We start from the raw sequence: 15,787 nt of genomic DNA, 5'->3' as shown, positions 1-15,787 counted from the left end.
GAATTTTTAATTAATGCCACTATATAAATAATTAAGAGCACTGGTGTACCCATTACCCAATGTTGAACCAATTAATTGACCTCTCTAAATTAACTTAACGCTGAAGTACATTACTATCTCATTACTCCGAGAGTACTAGTAGAAATTATTCCACATTTGGCCGATGGAGTTTCGCACACATCTTGCGGCTGTGTTTATTAAGTACTTGCAACGCAACGGCACTGGTAAACTTTAATTTTATTAGTATTAACTTTTCACCGCTTCATTATTTATTATTTATATTATTTAAAGAAAAAAAAACCTGAAATGTGCCCACTGCCCAATCACAAGTTGTCGGCTGTCATAAAGTGCTTGAAATTTTAACTAACCCTTCAATAAATTCAATTCATGTTTTATTTATCAAAGGAAAAAAAAAAATTTCAATTAAATTTTAACTGAACATTTCATAGTTGGACTCACTCGATATACGATCGGGTCTAAATCTAATGACCTGTACAAGTAATTTGAGACAGTATAAGGGAAAACAAGAACATTTCGTCTGAAAATATTATAATCTGTTTTTGAATGTCAATTAAAACACTTTAGAAAATATTAATCAGCTTCTCGGTACCATCGGCGCAATTTGCTAGAGGAAGAACAAATGAAGCTTAACAAATTAAAGTTCGTCAAGTCTACGTCCACGGTATTTCAGAAAAAAAAAAAAAAAAAAAAGTCTTAAGTCCACGGAAGATTTCCACATTTCATACGTGCAGGTCATGGAATACTAAAATTTCAGTCTAGACTTGACAGGTGGAAAGATCTGGACCACTACAGAGAAAAAATAAAAAAAGGGAGGGCTGAGATGAAGATACGAGAGAAATTAAGGGAGAAAAATAATGATGCTATGACTTTCAAGTCAAACCAAGGGTGCCGGTCTAATCTTTTTTCTAAACTAGTAATTATTATTATTATTTTTTGATAAAACTAGCTAGTAATTAACATATATATATATATATATATATGTGGAGGGTTTTTATACTTGTGCCTACTGCAACCATGACTTGTTCTATGATTGTTTTGTTGGGTTTTGCTATTTTATTGTCACTCTGTTTATGTTTTGCTATTCAAGTTTCTTACGATGAAAGAGCTTTGAAAATCGATGGAGAAAGAAGAGTTATACTCTCTGGTTCTATTCATTATCCTCGTAGCACTCCTCAAGTACTTCATTTCTCTCTCTCTCTCTCTCTCTCTCTCTCTCTCTATATATATATATATATATATATATATCTATAATGAAAATGATATATATTTATATATATTATTATATATATCATTTTCATTATATCATTATATATATCATTTTCATTATATACTTAACTTTCTTTGATTTCCGCTTAATTATATATTAATGATTTTATTAATTTGTAGGGAACTTAGACTTGGTGAGTTTTATTAAAACAATCCAAAATCAAGGTCTACGCCATTCTTCGAATTGGTCCATACGTTTGTGCAGAATGGAATTATGGGTAAATATATTTATATATTTTAATTCTTAATTACTTATATATATATATATATATATATATTCTTCAATATATTTTTGTTATTATTTATAATTTATAATTTGGGCAGAGGATTGCCAGTTTGGTTGCATAACATCCCAGGCGTCAAGTTCAGGACGAAAAATCAAATATTTATGGTAAACATTTGAAAAATATTAGACAATCATTTCCTTGAGGCTTGATCATTTTAACATTTCTTTTTTAAGTTATTTCTTTATTCTAATTAGAATAAAATATTTGTAGGATGAGATGAAAACTTTTGTAACCATGATAGCGGAAATGATGAAACATGAAAAGCTCTTTGCTTCACAAGGAGGGCCTATAATTCTTGCTCAGGTTTGTAATTAACTTTCAAATGGAATTGATTATCGTTTCTTAATTTCAATTCCAATTGTTACTGAATATTTTTCCTAACTATTATTTCATATTTTATGTTCCTTACAATAACTAATACTTTGATTAGATTGAAAACGAGTATGGGTTTGTTATGCCGTACTATGGAATTGATGGAGAAGATTACATGAACTGGTGTGCACAATTGGATGAATCTTACGAAACTGGAGTGCCTTGGATTATGTGTCAGCAGGACAATGCACCAGCACCAATAGTAAGTAATTGGTATCTCAGATTTTTATCTGGTTCTTTGGATTTCATATATTTAATTTAATTGTTGGTATATACATAGAAGATAAAATTAATTAAAGATGTTCTTGTGCACCACCACTCCAAAAATAAAAGAGCTACTTCCGTGGGACCCATATAAGAAGACAACATATGGTGCAAGGGTTCATTCTTCTAGCCAAACCAGGACCTTAAGGAAACTTCTACCAAGTGCCATTCGAATCTTACTCAGGGATGCCACCTGTCATCCACTTGTCAAGTATTTTTACCTTTGTGAATCCAGGAAGGACTAAGATGTGAATAAGTCCTCTACCCCCGTACCCTTAAAGGCAGATCAGAAATGGATTAAATCAGTATAAAAGAGATAGAGGCCCAGCAAATAAAAAGGGCAATTATAATTTACGTGTTAACATTTATAATTTGTATTGAATTATATTTTATTATTGTTTTTTTTTTTTTTTTTGGGTAGATAAGCACATGCAATGGTTATTACTGTGATCAGTATTATCCTACAAGAAAAGATATTCCGAAGATGTGGACCGAGATTTGGCCTGGCTGGTATTTGTTCAATTTATTTTATAATTGTTTATAGTTTTTTGGCTATTATTTACATCTTGAAAGTACTTCTTTTCTAACTTTTTTTTTTTTTTTTGGTATATTTTAATTTAATGTATAGGTTTAAGGCATGGGGTGATCGTGATCCACACAGACCTGCTCAGGATGTCGCTTTTGCTGTTGCTAGGTTTTTCCAATTTGGTGGCACTTTGCAAAACTATTATATGGTAAGCAATAAGCCTCACTTTTAGCACTCAATAATAGTAATAATAATACTATTTGCTTAAGAGATTTAATTATATAGATTTTCATACAAAACATTCTTCGTGTAACAATATTGCCAAAATTTTCCATCTAATAAAGTATAATTGGTCGCAGTATCATGGTGGGACTAACTTTGGTAGGACATCAGGAGGTCCATATATTACGACATCATACGACTATGACGCACCGTTGGATGAGTATGGTAATCTGAATCAACCGAAGTGGGACCATCTTCAAAAATTCCATTTTCTCTAACACTCTATGCTATGATGAAACATATATATATATATATATATATTTGATTATTTTTCTTAGTCATTTTGAATTACTTTTGCTTCTAATGTTGTAGGTCACAACCTACAATTATGAAGAAAAACAAGTTTGTTTCTTAGGAAATTCAGACCCAACAAATGATGTCACTATTAATTTTCGAAATACCTCATTCACTATTCCTGCTTGGTCTGTCACTATCCTTCCCGATTGCCATACCGAAGTCTATAACACGGCAAAGGTCAACAGCCAAACATCCATAATGATCAAATCTCCAAGTGAAGGTGATGATGGTGAAGAGCCTTATAAATTACAATGGAAATGGAGGTCTGAACAATTTGCATATATGAAGAAAGATGGCACTGTTGATGGTAGCAGTTTAATCACTAATGCTCTTTTGGATCAAAAAGCCGTAACAAATGATACCAGTGATTATTTGTGGTATATCACTAGGTAATAATTAATGATACTTATTCCTCATTATTAGTAACATTTCTTTTATTACTTGGTTTTTCATTCAACCATAAATTTCTGGTTATATCTTTATTTTTAATTTTTAATTTTATGCATTTATTATTTTCAGTGTCAACATCAACAAAACTGATCCCATATTGGCTACTGAACAAGTGACTCTACGGGTGTCTACTAGTGGGCATGTCCTTCATGCATTTTTTAATGGAAAACACATAGGTATGCTTGTGTCAAATAATATTAATTCTTGGTGATAACAATGTCATACAAGAAATTTTTGGTACTCCAATTTCGTTATAATTATTAATTGTAATTGAAATCCAGGGACTCAATATGCTGAAAATGGAGATTACAGCTTCTCCTTTGAAAGAAAAGTTAATTTAAGCATCGGAAGGAATGATATTGTTCTACTCAGTGCTACTGTTGGATTGGCTGTAGGCTCATTATATTATGTTAATTTTTAAAGTTAATGTTCTCGATCATCTTATTGTTGTTCTAAATTCAATTTTATGTAATAATCTCAATACTTCTTTGGTTTCTATTCAGCATATGGTGCCGAATATGAAAATCTTGCTGTTGGAATTAACGGTCCAGTTAAACTGTCTGGGACTAAAAGTAATCTAAGCGTGGAGATAGACTTGTCCAATAATCGATGGATATAAAAGGTTGGATTGGATGGTGAAGCAAAGCAACTCTATGCACAAGCCCCCGAGGCAAATAGTTATGTGTTGCAGAATAATAGTCTTCCAACAAATAGAATGTTTGTACGGTACAAGTTATATTATATTGAACTTGTCCATGATCAAGATATCAATTTTTCTTAACTAGATTGCGAATTCAAAAAATTATTTTAGTTTATTATAGCAATCCTATTTTTTTTTATTTTTTATTTTAGTTTATTTTTTTGGTCTTGTCTCAGACAACGTTCCCAACTCCATTGGGTACTGATCCAGTTGTGGTTGATTTACTCGGATTAGGAAAAGGAGAAGCGTGGGTAAATGGCCAGAGCCTTGGAAGGTATTGGCCAACAATCGGAGCCAATGAAGATGGGTGCAGTGATTATTGTGATTACCGTGGAAATTACAGCCCCGATAACAAATGTTTAACTAATCGTGGAAAACCTACTCAAAGATGGTAATTAATTAGTTAATCAATTTCCAACAATGTTTTTCAAATATATTTGTTTTATATATATGTACCTGCTGGGTTTGGTAATTAGAGTTTTTGTATGCAATCTTTTTTTTAGGTACCATGTTCCCCGGTGTTTTCTCAAAGCCAATAACAATAACGTGATAGTAATTTTTGAGGAGTTTGGAGGAAATCCATGGAATGTGAAATTCCAAACAGTGACTGTTGGAACAGCCTGTGCAAATGCTCTTGAAGGAAATTACACATTGGAGTTATCGTGCCAAGGAGGAAGACTGATATCTAATATTAAATTTGTTAGCTTTGGGTTACCCATAGGCTCTTGTGGATCTTTCAGCCAAGGCAGATGCGAATCTCCTACAGCTTATTCATATGTTATGAATAATTGCTTGGGGAAAAGGCAGTGTTCCATTCCTGTCAATGAACTTGCTCTCGGTTCTACTGGTTGCAATGAAAACAGACTTGCTGTTGAGGCCGAATGCTGGGAATAGTTTATGTTTATAGTTTTTACAAGTTTGCCTTGAGATTTTGGGAATTTAGAGCCAATCCTATAGAAATATTATAATAAATAAAATATTTTTATTTAAATTATTGATGATAATTACTAGTAGAATCATTGATAATATATCCATTGCTAATTGATTATATTTAATTGTATATTATTTTTTTTATTTTAAAAATCTAATATGTAAAAATAAACTTTTTAATATAATAATTTAAATTGTCAAATAAATATAAATTCCATTAATAATTATTAATAATGATAGAGTTTTTTTTAAAAAATATGAATCATTTTTTTGTATTTAAATGCGAAACAAAATGGATTTTATATGTTATGAAAAAGTATTAAAAGAGTTATAGCATTTTATATGTTATGTACAAGAAATAATCATCAAGCACAAATTATAACATTATTGAAGTGAAAAAATAAAAAAAGTATGGTTGTTAATACATATATTCAAAAATTAATTTCAACTTAAGGAATTGAAAAAGACTAAAATAATTTTTTTTTAAAAAAATCAAGTCATCTTTTTTTTAAAGTTCATAGGGGCCGAACTTATCATTATCATACATGGCCTTACGTCAGTCAGCCTTTGACTATTTAAATACTAAACAAGCGGAGTCCAATCCAGTCCAAAATCCAGTTCTGTGGAACAAATGGTGGGTTCTCTTTTCCAGTTTTATTTCTATGTATATACTGCGGTTTAAGTTTTACTTGTCAGTTGCTGAGACGGATTCTTTCCTGTATCCAAACAGAAAATTGATCTCCTTGCGCATTTCAAGTGTAAAGACCACGCCTTCATTATTGAGAGGGCGAGCAAGTAAAAGAAATCAAGAGTGAATAAGGTTGGGAATTAACCGTAATTAACCTTTTTAATCATCTTAGCAGTTCACGGATAACAGTTTAAGTTCTAAACAGTGTTTTTTTTTTTTTTTTTTTTTGGGGGACTCACCAAATAATGTTATGTTATTGACTAATGATATTTATATTGGTCCAGATTTAACTATCATTTTGGAATAATTAATGGAGGACAATTAAAGAAATGAGAGGAAGAAACAATTTGACACGAGAAGAAGACAATTAAAGACGTATTGATCCAATAATACATAAAATAATTAATTTGGCCTTGATTATTTGGTCAAGATAATGGTATGAAGTAGCTGTATTGTGGATATAATAAGTATGAATACCATAAAGAAAGAAAGGAACATTTCACCAGCCAACAATTCAACGGAAATAATTTATTTTCCAAGGTCGTTATCTTGACGCAGCTTACTTGGCGTTTGTAAATCAAACTCCAATAATGGATGAATCTTATTTATAAATTATAGAAGACGTTAATAAAAACCCTATAATATCAACAAAATAAAAATAAAAAACACTGAAAAGGCCAATCATTTATTTGAGCTTAGTAACATGTAGTAGATCAACATAACTACATATTGGAGCTTCTGATCGGTGATAATACAACAACAAGAAAAAAAGGATTTTTGTTCGCTGGATTGTGGGTACATGATGATGAAATTAAAATCAACAATTAACATTATAATTTTCTGGCAACTAATTAAGGCTTATATATAGATATATATATATATATATATATATTTTTTTTGGACAATATTGAACTCATTACAACTGAAAGCTGAAAACCCTTTTTGGTGGAAACTGAAAGCCGAAAACCCTGAAGATAGAAATATATGCTAAGTTTTGTTTTACCACTATAACAATCTTCTAAATACAAGGCATATTGAATTTTGAGTTTATTAATAAATTGGTTTTTGGTGGAAACTGAAATCCGAAAACCGTGAAGATAGAAATATATGCTAAGTTTTGTTTTACACTATAACAATCTTCTAAATACAAGGCATATTGAATTTTGAGTTTATTAATAAATTGGTTTTTTAATGAATGCCAACGTGCCCACCATGTAAATAATTAAGAACAATTGGTGTACCAAATGTTAGAGCAATTAATGAACATCTTAAAATTAACTTATAACGTTGAAACAGTTTATTATTTTTCACAGATAGATTTTGCAGATTTTACAGGCTGTGTTTATTAGGCAAAGGCACTGCAAAACATGGATTTTATTAGCTTTTCACCGCTTGATAATTATTAGATTTGTCTTTACCGCTTGAATTGAGTACCGATTGCCCCACTACAAGTTGACAAGGAGTATTTAAAATTTTTAACTAACTCCATCAATCAATTAAATTGAATTTAATTGGATGGCGCGGAAAAAAATTAATTTTATTGGATGAATATGATATATTATTGGATATATTGATTTATCGGTTTTATTTTCTTTTTTAAAATCAGTATATCTAATTATATATTATGTGCTCTTTTATTAGCCTATTAGTAATGTTTATTAGTTTATAATGCATCCAACATATAACCTGATTTTGAAATGACCCAAAAAAAGGTACGATTTGGACAAAATCATTTTTGTTTCTTTTTTGAATTTGATAGCTGACAGAGAATGTGACGTAATATAGGTTATAATAAAGCAACATCGATACGCTAAGACATTCAAATTTAATTAAGATACAATCAAATTTAGATGTAGATAATAATAGATTATTCATAGATCCTAAATTAAATTTCCATTTAAATATCTATATCTTTATGCACTTTCTAAATTCCCATTGTAAAATTGTAAAAATATTACTGGCTATGTAATTTTACATACTCGATATATTAATTTAAAAATAAATAACCAAAAGGCAATCTAGTAGGTAGATTCTAAATAAAATCGGTAAATGATAAACATTTTAAATCAAGATGATAATTACTTTAATTACTCACACTTATCGAAATTAATTTTAAACAAGTCCAAAATGCTTGGACTTTCTCACTGCCAAACTCTATATATGGAGGTACATTGCCTTTCATTTTTCACTTCTTCTCTGGGTTTTTTTTTTTACGTATAACAACAATGACTATTTCTAGGATTGTTTTGTTTAGTTTTGCTCTTTTATTATCTTTCTGCTTATGTTCTGCTGTTCAAGTTTCTTACGATGAAAGAGCTTTGACAATCGATGGAGAGAGAAGAATTATTCTCTCTGGTTCTATTCATTATCCTCGTAGTACTCCTGAAGTACGTCCATTTCTGTCATATGTACTATATTATTTTTATCCAATATTTATATTAATTACTTAACATTCATTTTTTTTCTCACTGTAGATGTGGCCTGACCTGGTCCAAAAATCAAAAGATGGTGGTCTCAATGCTATTGAGACTTACGTATTTTGGAATGTCCATGAGCCATTATATCGCCAGGTGTTTTATATATCTTTGATGATTCTCTTGTTTTATATATTCTCATTTAATTAAAATCTTATTATATAGTTATGTATAAATACATATTTGCGGTACTAATAATTGTATTTTCTTTTGTTAAGTATAATTTTGAAGGGAACCTAGACTTGGTGAGATTTATTAAAACAATCCAAAGTCAAGGTCTTTATGCCATTCTTCGAATTGGTCCATATGTTTGTGCAGAATGGAATTATGGGTAAATATATTTATATATTTTAATTCTTAATTTCTTATATATATATATATATATATATATATATTCTTCAATATAATATAATATAAATATTTATTTATTTGTAATTTTGGCAGAGGATTGCCAGTTTGGTTGCATAACATTCCGGACGTCAAGTTCAGGACGAATAATAAAGTGTTTGAGGTAATAAGGTGGCAGATATCATTCCCTTTTTCATTATTATTTATAGATTTATGATACTTTTCTATGTTTCTAATTATGTAATACATATTTATAGGATGAGATGAAAACTTTTGTAACCATGATAGTGGAAATGATGAAACATGAGAATCTCTTTGCTTCACAAGGAGGGCCTATAATTCTTGCTCAGGTAATTCGTAACTTCAAAGGGAATTGCTTTTCATATTCTATTTCATTTCCTCCTAATTATTATTTGATATTTTAAATTCCTAATTATATTTAACACTTTGATCAGATTGAAAACGAGTATGGGAATATTATGTGGAAATTTGGAAGCGATGGAGTAGATTACATGGATTGGTGTGCTCAATTGGCTTTATCTTATGATACTGGAGTGCCTTGGATTATGTGTCAGCAGGATAATGCACCAGCACCAATGGTAAGTTATTTGTTAATTACTTACATTTTTTGTTTTGTTCCTTGATTTTATATATTTTATTCAAATTTATAATAAATTTTTAGAGATTGTATTGATTTTTTTTGTTAGATAAGTACATGCAATGGGTATTACTGTGATCAATATTATCCTAAGAGAAAAGGCATTCCGAAGATGTGGACCGAGAACTGGACCGGCTGGTATTTATTTAATTTATATGTTTTATTATTATTATTATTTTTTAGAACTTATATTTTAGAATTATTTTCTCTCTAACCTTTTGGTCCATTGATGTAGGTTTAAGAACTGGGGTTCGCAAGACCCACACAGAACTGCACGGGACGTTGCTTTTGCTGTTGCCAGGTTTTTCCAATTCGGTGGCACTTTGCAAAACTATTACATGGTAATCCTTTAAAAATTATTTAATTCCTATAAAATATTTAAATGAATATTTTACTTTCATATTAGACATGTATTTTTCTATATTGCTGATTTTTTCATAATTCATTTTGGTTGTAGTATCATGGCGGGACCAACTTTGGTAGGACATCAGGGGGTCCATATATTACCACATCATACGATTATGATGCACCTTTGGATGAGTATGGTAATCTGAATCAACCCAAGTGGGGTCATCTTCAAAAACTCCATTTTGTTCTTAGATCAATGGAAAAGGTCCTGACAAATGGTTTTCAAAGAACTGTTGATTATGGAAATATGGTTTCGGTGAGTATATATTTGTATATAATTGGTAATTTGTCTCGATGCTCTGCTATCATATAGTAATTTTTTTGATTTTCTAATCATTTTGTATTTGATTTTGCTATTCATTTTGTAGGTCACAACCTATAATTACGAAGGAAAAGAAGTTTGTTTCTTGGGAAATGCAAACCAATCAAGTGATGCAACTATTAACTTCCAAAACACCATGTTCACTATTCCTGCTTGGTCTGTGTCTATCCTTCCCGATTGCTATAATGAAGTCTATAACACAGCAAAGGTTAACAGCCAACAATCCATTATGATCAAATCTCCAAATGAAGCCGATGATGGTGAAGAGCCTTATCAGTTACAATGGAATTGGAGGTCTGAGCACTTTGCACATAGGAAAAAAGATGGCACTGTTGATGGTAGCAGTTTGATTGCTAATGCTCTCTTGGAACAGAAATCCGTAACAAATGATACCAGTGATTATTTGTGGTATATCACTAGGTAATAATAATGTTCATTACCCACTCTGTTAATTCTTATTATTATTATTCTTTTTATTGGGTTTTTCATTCTTCCATAAACTTCTAATTATTATTATTATTATTATTCTTGTGTTTTCCTTCAGTGTCAACATCAGCCAAAATGATCCCATATTGACTACTGAACAAATCACTATCCAAGTATCTACTAGTGGGCATGTCCTTCATGCATTTATTAATGGAAAACACATAGGTATGCTTGAGTCAAATATTCTTTTTGGTACTCCAAGTTTGGTACTCCAATTTCTTTATAAATTAATTGTTAATCAAATGCAGGCACTCAATTTGCTCAAAATGGACAGTACAGCTTCACCTTTGAAAGAAAACTTAATCTTACCATCGGGGTTAATGATATTGTTCTACTCAGTGCTACCGTTGGACTGGCTGTAAGATTTTATATGTATATTTATATATTAGTTTTTCAAGTCTAGTTTTTGAGGTCTAGTTTTCTTGTTTGTGTGAAATTCAATTTTATAATTTTACTATTTATTGGGTTGTATTCAGAATTATGGACCCGAATATGAAGATATCCCTGTTGGAATTACTGGTTCTGTCCAACTAGTTGGGACTAAAAGTAATCAAAAGGTGATCATAGACTTGTCCAAGAATCAATGGATATACAAGGTTGGATTGGCTGGTTATGAAAAGCAACTCTATGCACAAACCCCTAAATCAGCTAGTTATGTATGGCATGATATTGGTCTTCCAACAAGTAGAATGTTTGTTTGGTATAAGGTATATTATATTTCTATTTATGAACAAGATCAATTTTCATTTTAACTAGAATGTGACTTCAAAATTTCAATATAATTTTTATAACATTCTCTTTTGCATTTGTCTCAGTCAACGTTCCCAGCTCCTCTGGGTACTGATCCAGTTGTGGTTGATTTAATGGGATTGGGAAAAGGAGAAGCTTGGGTAAATGGTCAGAGCCTCGGGAGGTATTGGCCAAAATTCGAGGCCAACGAAGATGGTTGCAGTTATAGTTGTGATTACCGTGGAGCATACGGCAGTAATAAATGCCTGACTAATTGTGGAAAGCCTACCCAAAGATGGTAATGTTTTCCAACCAAGTTTTGAAAATAAAGTTTTGAACGTTTACGTGCTGGTATTCTAATTGCTCTCTTTTAATCTCCTTTTTAGGTACCATATTCCACGGTCTTTCCTCAAAGCTGATAACAATGAAATAGTTCTTTTTGAAGAATTTGGAGGCAATCCATGGAATGTTCAATTCCAAACTGTCACCATTGGGACAGCTTGTGCAGATGCATACGAAGGAAACACATTGGAGTTATCCTGCCAAGGAGGAAGAGTTATATCTGACGTTAAGTTTGTCAGTTTTGGATTACCTCAAGGTTCTTGTGGATCTTTCAGTGTAGGCAGATGCGAATCTCCTAAAGCATATGCATATGTTATGAATATTTGCTTGGGAAAAGTGCGATGTTCCATTCCTGTCAATGAACTTACTCTAGGTCCTACTGGTTGCAAGGAAACCAACAGGCTTGCTATTGAGGCTGTATGTTAGGAGTAGTTTTTATTTGGACTTGTTTAGGAGGATTATATAGGTTTTCTTTTTGAGTTTTATTTAAGGTTCTCCTTTTAGTTAGTATAAGGTGATCTCTTTGCAAGAGAAACCATGACACGAAGTCCTTTCTAGTTTTATTTGAAGGTGAGGATAAGGTATTCTCTTGTGGAGAAACCATGTTATGAACCAAGGTGTAAAAATTTTACAATTGATTAAGAAAATCTCTTTCTTCTTCGTGTCAAATTTGTCTTCTGATTTTACCTCTGTTTTTGAATTGCATCTTCACTTATGGTGTGATTGGATTTTTGTCTAGGAAGAGAATGAACCTTTAATAACCTTCACTTCATTGAGAATCATATCATTCCATATCAGAAATTAAAATTTCATTAATTTCGTATTTGTTACAGTTACAAGTATGATACAATGGTTTGAAACTACTCAATCAGTCTAAAAAAATATATATATGTAAGTTCCAATCCTTTACAAGATCTGTGTTAACCAGTCTTCAGAGCTATCACCAGTAATCTTTGCACGAACACTGACCACTTGAAAAACAATGAAAACCAGAAGCATCTCTAACAAAAATCTCTCTTCTAGTGACGATGGAAACATATTTCAGGAATGTATGACAGTCCCCGCATAGAACAATGTTCTTCACTACTCGAACAGGTTTTCCTGGCTTGGTCATCAGAAGCCCAAAGGTTGCTGCGAGTTTTGCACTGTGATTGAACAAAAAATCTTTCTTTTGATGCTCCTCTATTTCATGAAGAACAAAGCTTGTGTCTGGCACATAGCCAGCTTTTAGGCATTCCAAGATTAGAATTTCTAATCCACTGTAGATATCTTTTACTTGGGGATGGGATTTATCCCTCGCATAGAATGAATATATCTTGTTCTGATGAACAATCCAACTTTGACCTGGGAGTTTCCGAAATCCTCTTTCTCTCATAACCTCCCTCACCATTTCAGAGCAATGCCATCTCCCAGATGCAGAATACAGATTTGAAACAAGTATGTAGGTAGATGGATCGTTTGGCTCCATTGCCAATATCCGCTTTGCAACCCGTTTTCCCATGGCTGTATTCAAACGGATTCTACAACTGTTAAGCAAAGAACGCCACACAGACACATCAGGCTCAAATGGCAGCTTACTAACCATTTCCTCTGCTTCTTCCAGTAGATCCCAGTAACCCAAAACTCCAACAAAAGATGCAAAATGCTCTGAGGTGGGCTCAATATCATAATTTGTTTTCATTGAGAAGAGCAAACTACGGCAATTATCAACTAAATTGGCTTTAGTGTGTCTATAAGCTGAAATAATTAAAGTAAAGGTGATCTTGTCTGGAGTAATGCCTGTTTTCTCCATCTTTGACCAGACGGCCAATGCCTCATCACCCTGTCTGTGGAGAAGGTGACCAGCAATTAGACAATTCCAGGATACTACATCGTGCTCAGCCATCGTCTCAAATGCCTTGATTGCTCCCTCCATGTTCCAACACTTAGCATACATGCTAACTATGGCATTTCCAACCCCTAAATCAGTTAGAAAACCAGATTTAATAACAAGGGAGTGCATTTGCTTCCCCATATCATGGAATCCTATACTTCCACAAAGACCAAGTACTGAAGTTGATGCGACTTCATCCACAACCATTGTTCCTTCTGATTGACTAAGTTGGAAAAGAGAAATTCCCTCGTCCAGTTGCCCATTTCGAGCATAACCGCAAATCATTGATGTCAAAACTACTGAGCTGTCTAGGTGAACTGGCCACCGCTTGAACATCTTTTTGGCATCTGCCATTCTACCACACCTTGTGCACATATCAAGCAATGCTGCTTCAATACATGTATTTGACCCAATACCACATTTGACAATGAACCCATGAATCTGCTCACTAACTTTACGATCTGTAATCAGTCCGCATGCATTAACAACACTAGTCAACGTGAAATCTGTTAATTCTATGCATTCCTCAACCATATTTGTGAATAAATTTAGCGCTTTCCAGCCTAACTCATTTTTACAAAACCCTGTCAAAAGGGCATTATAAGAAATAGAATTTCTCTCCGGCATCTTCTCAAATGCCTCTAAAGCCAAATCCATCAACCCAAATTTCATGTATGCTGTAATCATTTCTGTCCATGTAATTGTATCTGTAACAAGCATCCTTTCAAACAAAGCCATCACGTCTTTTACACTCCCACACTTGGTATAAAACCCAATAAGTGCATTGCTAACGCTTAAATTGGTCTCCAAACCAAACTTGATGGCGTGGGCATGGATTTCTTGGCCTTCTACCAAAGCATTACTATCTGTACAAGCAGTTAGAAGGGTAGAGACTGTGATGTGGTCAACTCCAAGCCCATCATTTCGCCGCATTTCGCGGAAAAATTCAAATGCTTTACCATACACGAACTCGTTCACCAAACTGAATATAGCAGTATTCCAGGACGCGAGGTCTCTATGGGGCAATTCATCGAACAACTTAAGCACTAAGTCCATACACCGACACTTACCATACAAACCCATAAGCGCATTCGAAACGAAAGCAGAATCCAAGTATCCCATTTTGACGGCCAAGGCATGAACTTGAAATCCCAATTCCAACTCCAAAATCCGTATGCAAGCAGTCAAAATTGCAACAAAGCTATACTCATTAGGCTCGATACCCGAACTCCTCATCCGAAAGAACAGCTTTATCGCTTCATCTTCCCGATTCGACTTCGAGAATCCCGATATCAACCCCGTGTAAGACACCACATTGGGGGAAGAAATGCTCCTGAACGCCCTGTAAGCCTCAACAACAAGGCCGAGCTTGACATAAGCCGCAATTAGAGCATTACTCAGGAAGATATCTTCTTCTTCGACTTTGAGAATGAAAGCGTGCACTGCCTTGGCGAGCTCAACGTCACCACAACGAGCCGAGAGGCGAAGCAAATCCAACAAACCATGAATGTCACAGCCAGAACGGCTTTCCGGAGAAGAAGGGTCATCAAAAGAGCCCGAAGTGAAAAGGGGTTGAGGTTTCGGGGGCAAGAGGGACTGAGTGGCAGAGGCAGCGAAGAAGACATAGTTGTGGTGGTGGTGGTGGTGATGAAGAGATTTGGATTTAGAGCTGGATAGAAAAAGAGAAGAGGTTTGCAGAGAGAGCTGCGAAGAAGACGAAGGCAGTGGAGAAGTGGGTTTGGAAGCGAAGTGAGAGAGCGGAGGAGAAGCTGCAGTAATGGTGGTGGGCTGGATAACGGTAGCCATAATCACATACGGACCCAAGGCGCCAAGCCGTCAAACCATAAAACCCTCTCTCTCTCTACTCCATACGCTTCCAACTGTATTTTCTTTTTTCCTTTGCTTAAGTTTTGTATTTAATTTTTTATTGGTCGTTTTTATTACGTATATAATTATTATATTATAATTGGATAATAATCATAATATTTTAGATACTTTATTATTATTGTTATTATTTTTGTTGGTGAAATGGATACTTTATTATGAGTATTGTACCTCCTTGGA

General features: G+C 33.1%; 3 protein-coding genes across 3 annotated transcripts; 2 read left to right on the top strand and 1 right to left on the bottom strand.

Moving 5' to 3' along the window:
* The first annotated feature begins 1,035 nt into the window (after positions 1-1,035).
* Positions 1,036-5,459, top strand: LOC107432000 (beta-galactosidase 15). The gene is given in 15 exon segments (XM_060812877.1): positions 1,036-1,165; positions 1,408-1,453; positions 1,455-1,505; positions 1,612-1,678; positions 1,785-1,877; positions 2,005-2,148; positions 2,632-2,720; positions 2,839-2,944; positions 3,096-3,248; positions 3,250-3,704; positions 3,835-3,941; positions 4,047-4,156; positions 4,269-4,337; positions 4,642-4,856; positions 4,969-5,459. Coding segments are annotated over 15 exon segments (2,226 nt in total). The 3' UTR covers positions 5,360-5,459.
* A 2,837-nt stretch (positions 5,460-8,296) lies between these two features.
* Positions 8,297-12,519, top strand: LOC107431999 (beta-galactosidase 7). The gene is made up of 15 exons (XM_048465349.2): positions 8,297-8,470; positions 8,558-8,653; positions 8,776-8,888; positions 9,002-9,068; positions 9,163-9,255; positions 9,361-9,504; positions 9,613-9,701; positions 9,799-9,904; positions 10,021-10,227; positions 10,340-10,713; positions 10,838-10,944; positions 11,028-11,137; positions 11,256-11,486; positions 11,595-11,806; positions 11,895-12,519. Exons 1-15 carry the CDS (start codon positions 8,309-8,311, stop codon positions 12,274-12,276), a joined length of 2,493 nt encoding a protein of 830 aa, XP_048321306.2. The 5' UTR covers positions 8,297-8,308; the 3' UTR covers positions 12,277-12,519.
* Positions 12,520-12,642: 123 nt separating this feature from the next.
* Positions 12,643-15,719, bottom strand: LOC107432018 (pentatricopeptide repeat-containing protein At5g03800). The gene has a single exon (XM_016043071.4). The coding sequence runs from the start codon at positions 15,527-15,529 to the stop codon at positions 12,791-12,793; it is 2,739 nt and encodes a 912-aa protein (XP_015898557.3). The 5' UTR covers positions 15,530-15,719; the 3' UTR covers positions 12,643-12,790.
* Between the last annotated feature and the right edge of the window lie 68 nt (positions 15,720-15,787).

Source organism: Ziziphus jujuba, chromosome 11 (assembly GCF_031755915.1).
Source record: "Ziziphus jujuba cultivar Dongzao chromosome 11, ASM3175591v1".
In the NCBI taxonomy this organism is placed as follows: Eukaryota; Viridiplantae; Streptophyta; class Magnoliopsida; order Rosales; family Rhamnaceae; genus Ziziphus; species Ziziphus jujuba.
The sequence above is the reverse complement of the archived record's forward strand: the minus strand, read 5'-3'. Positions and strand labels throughout refer to the sequence as shown.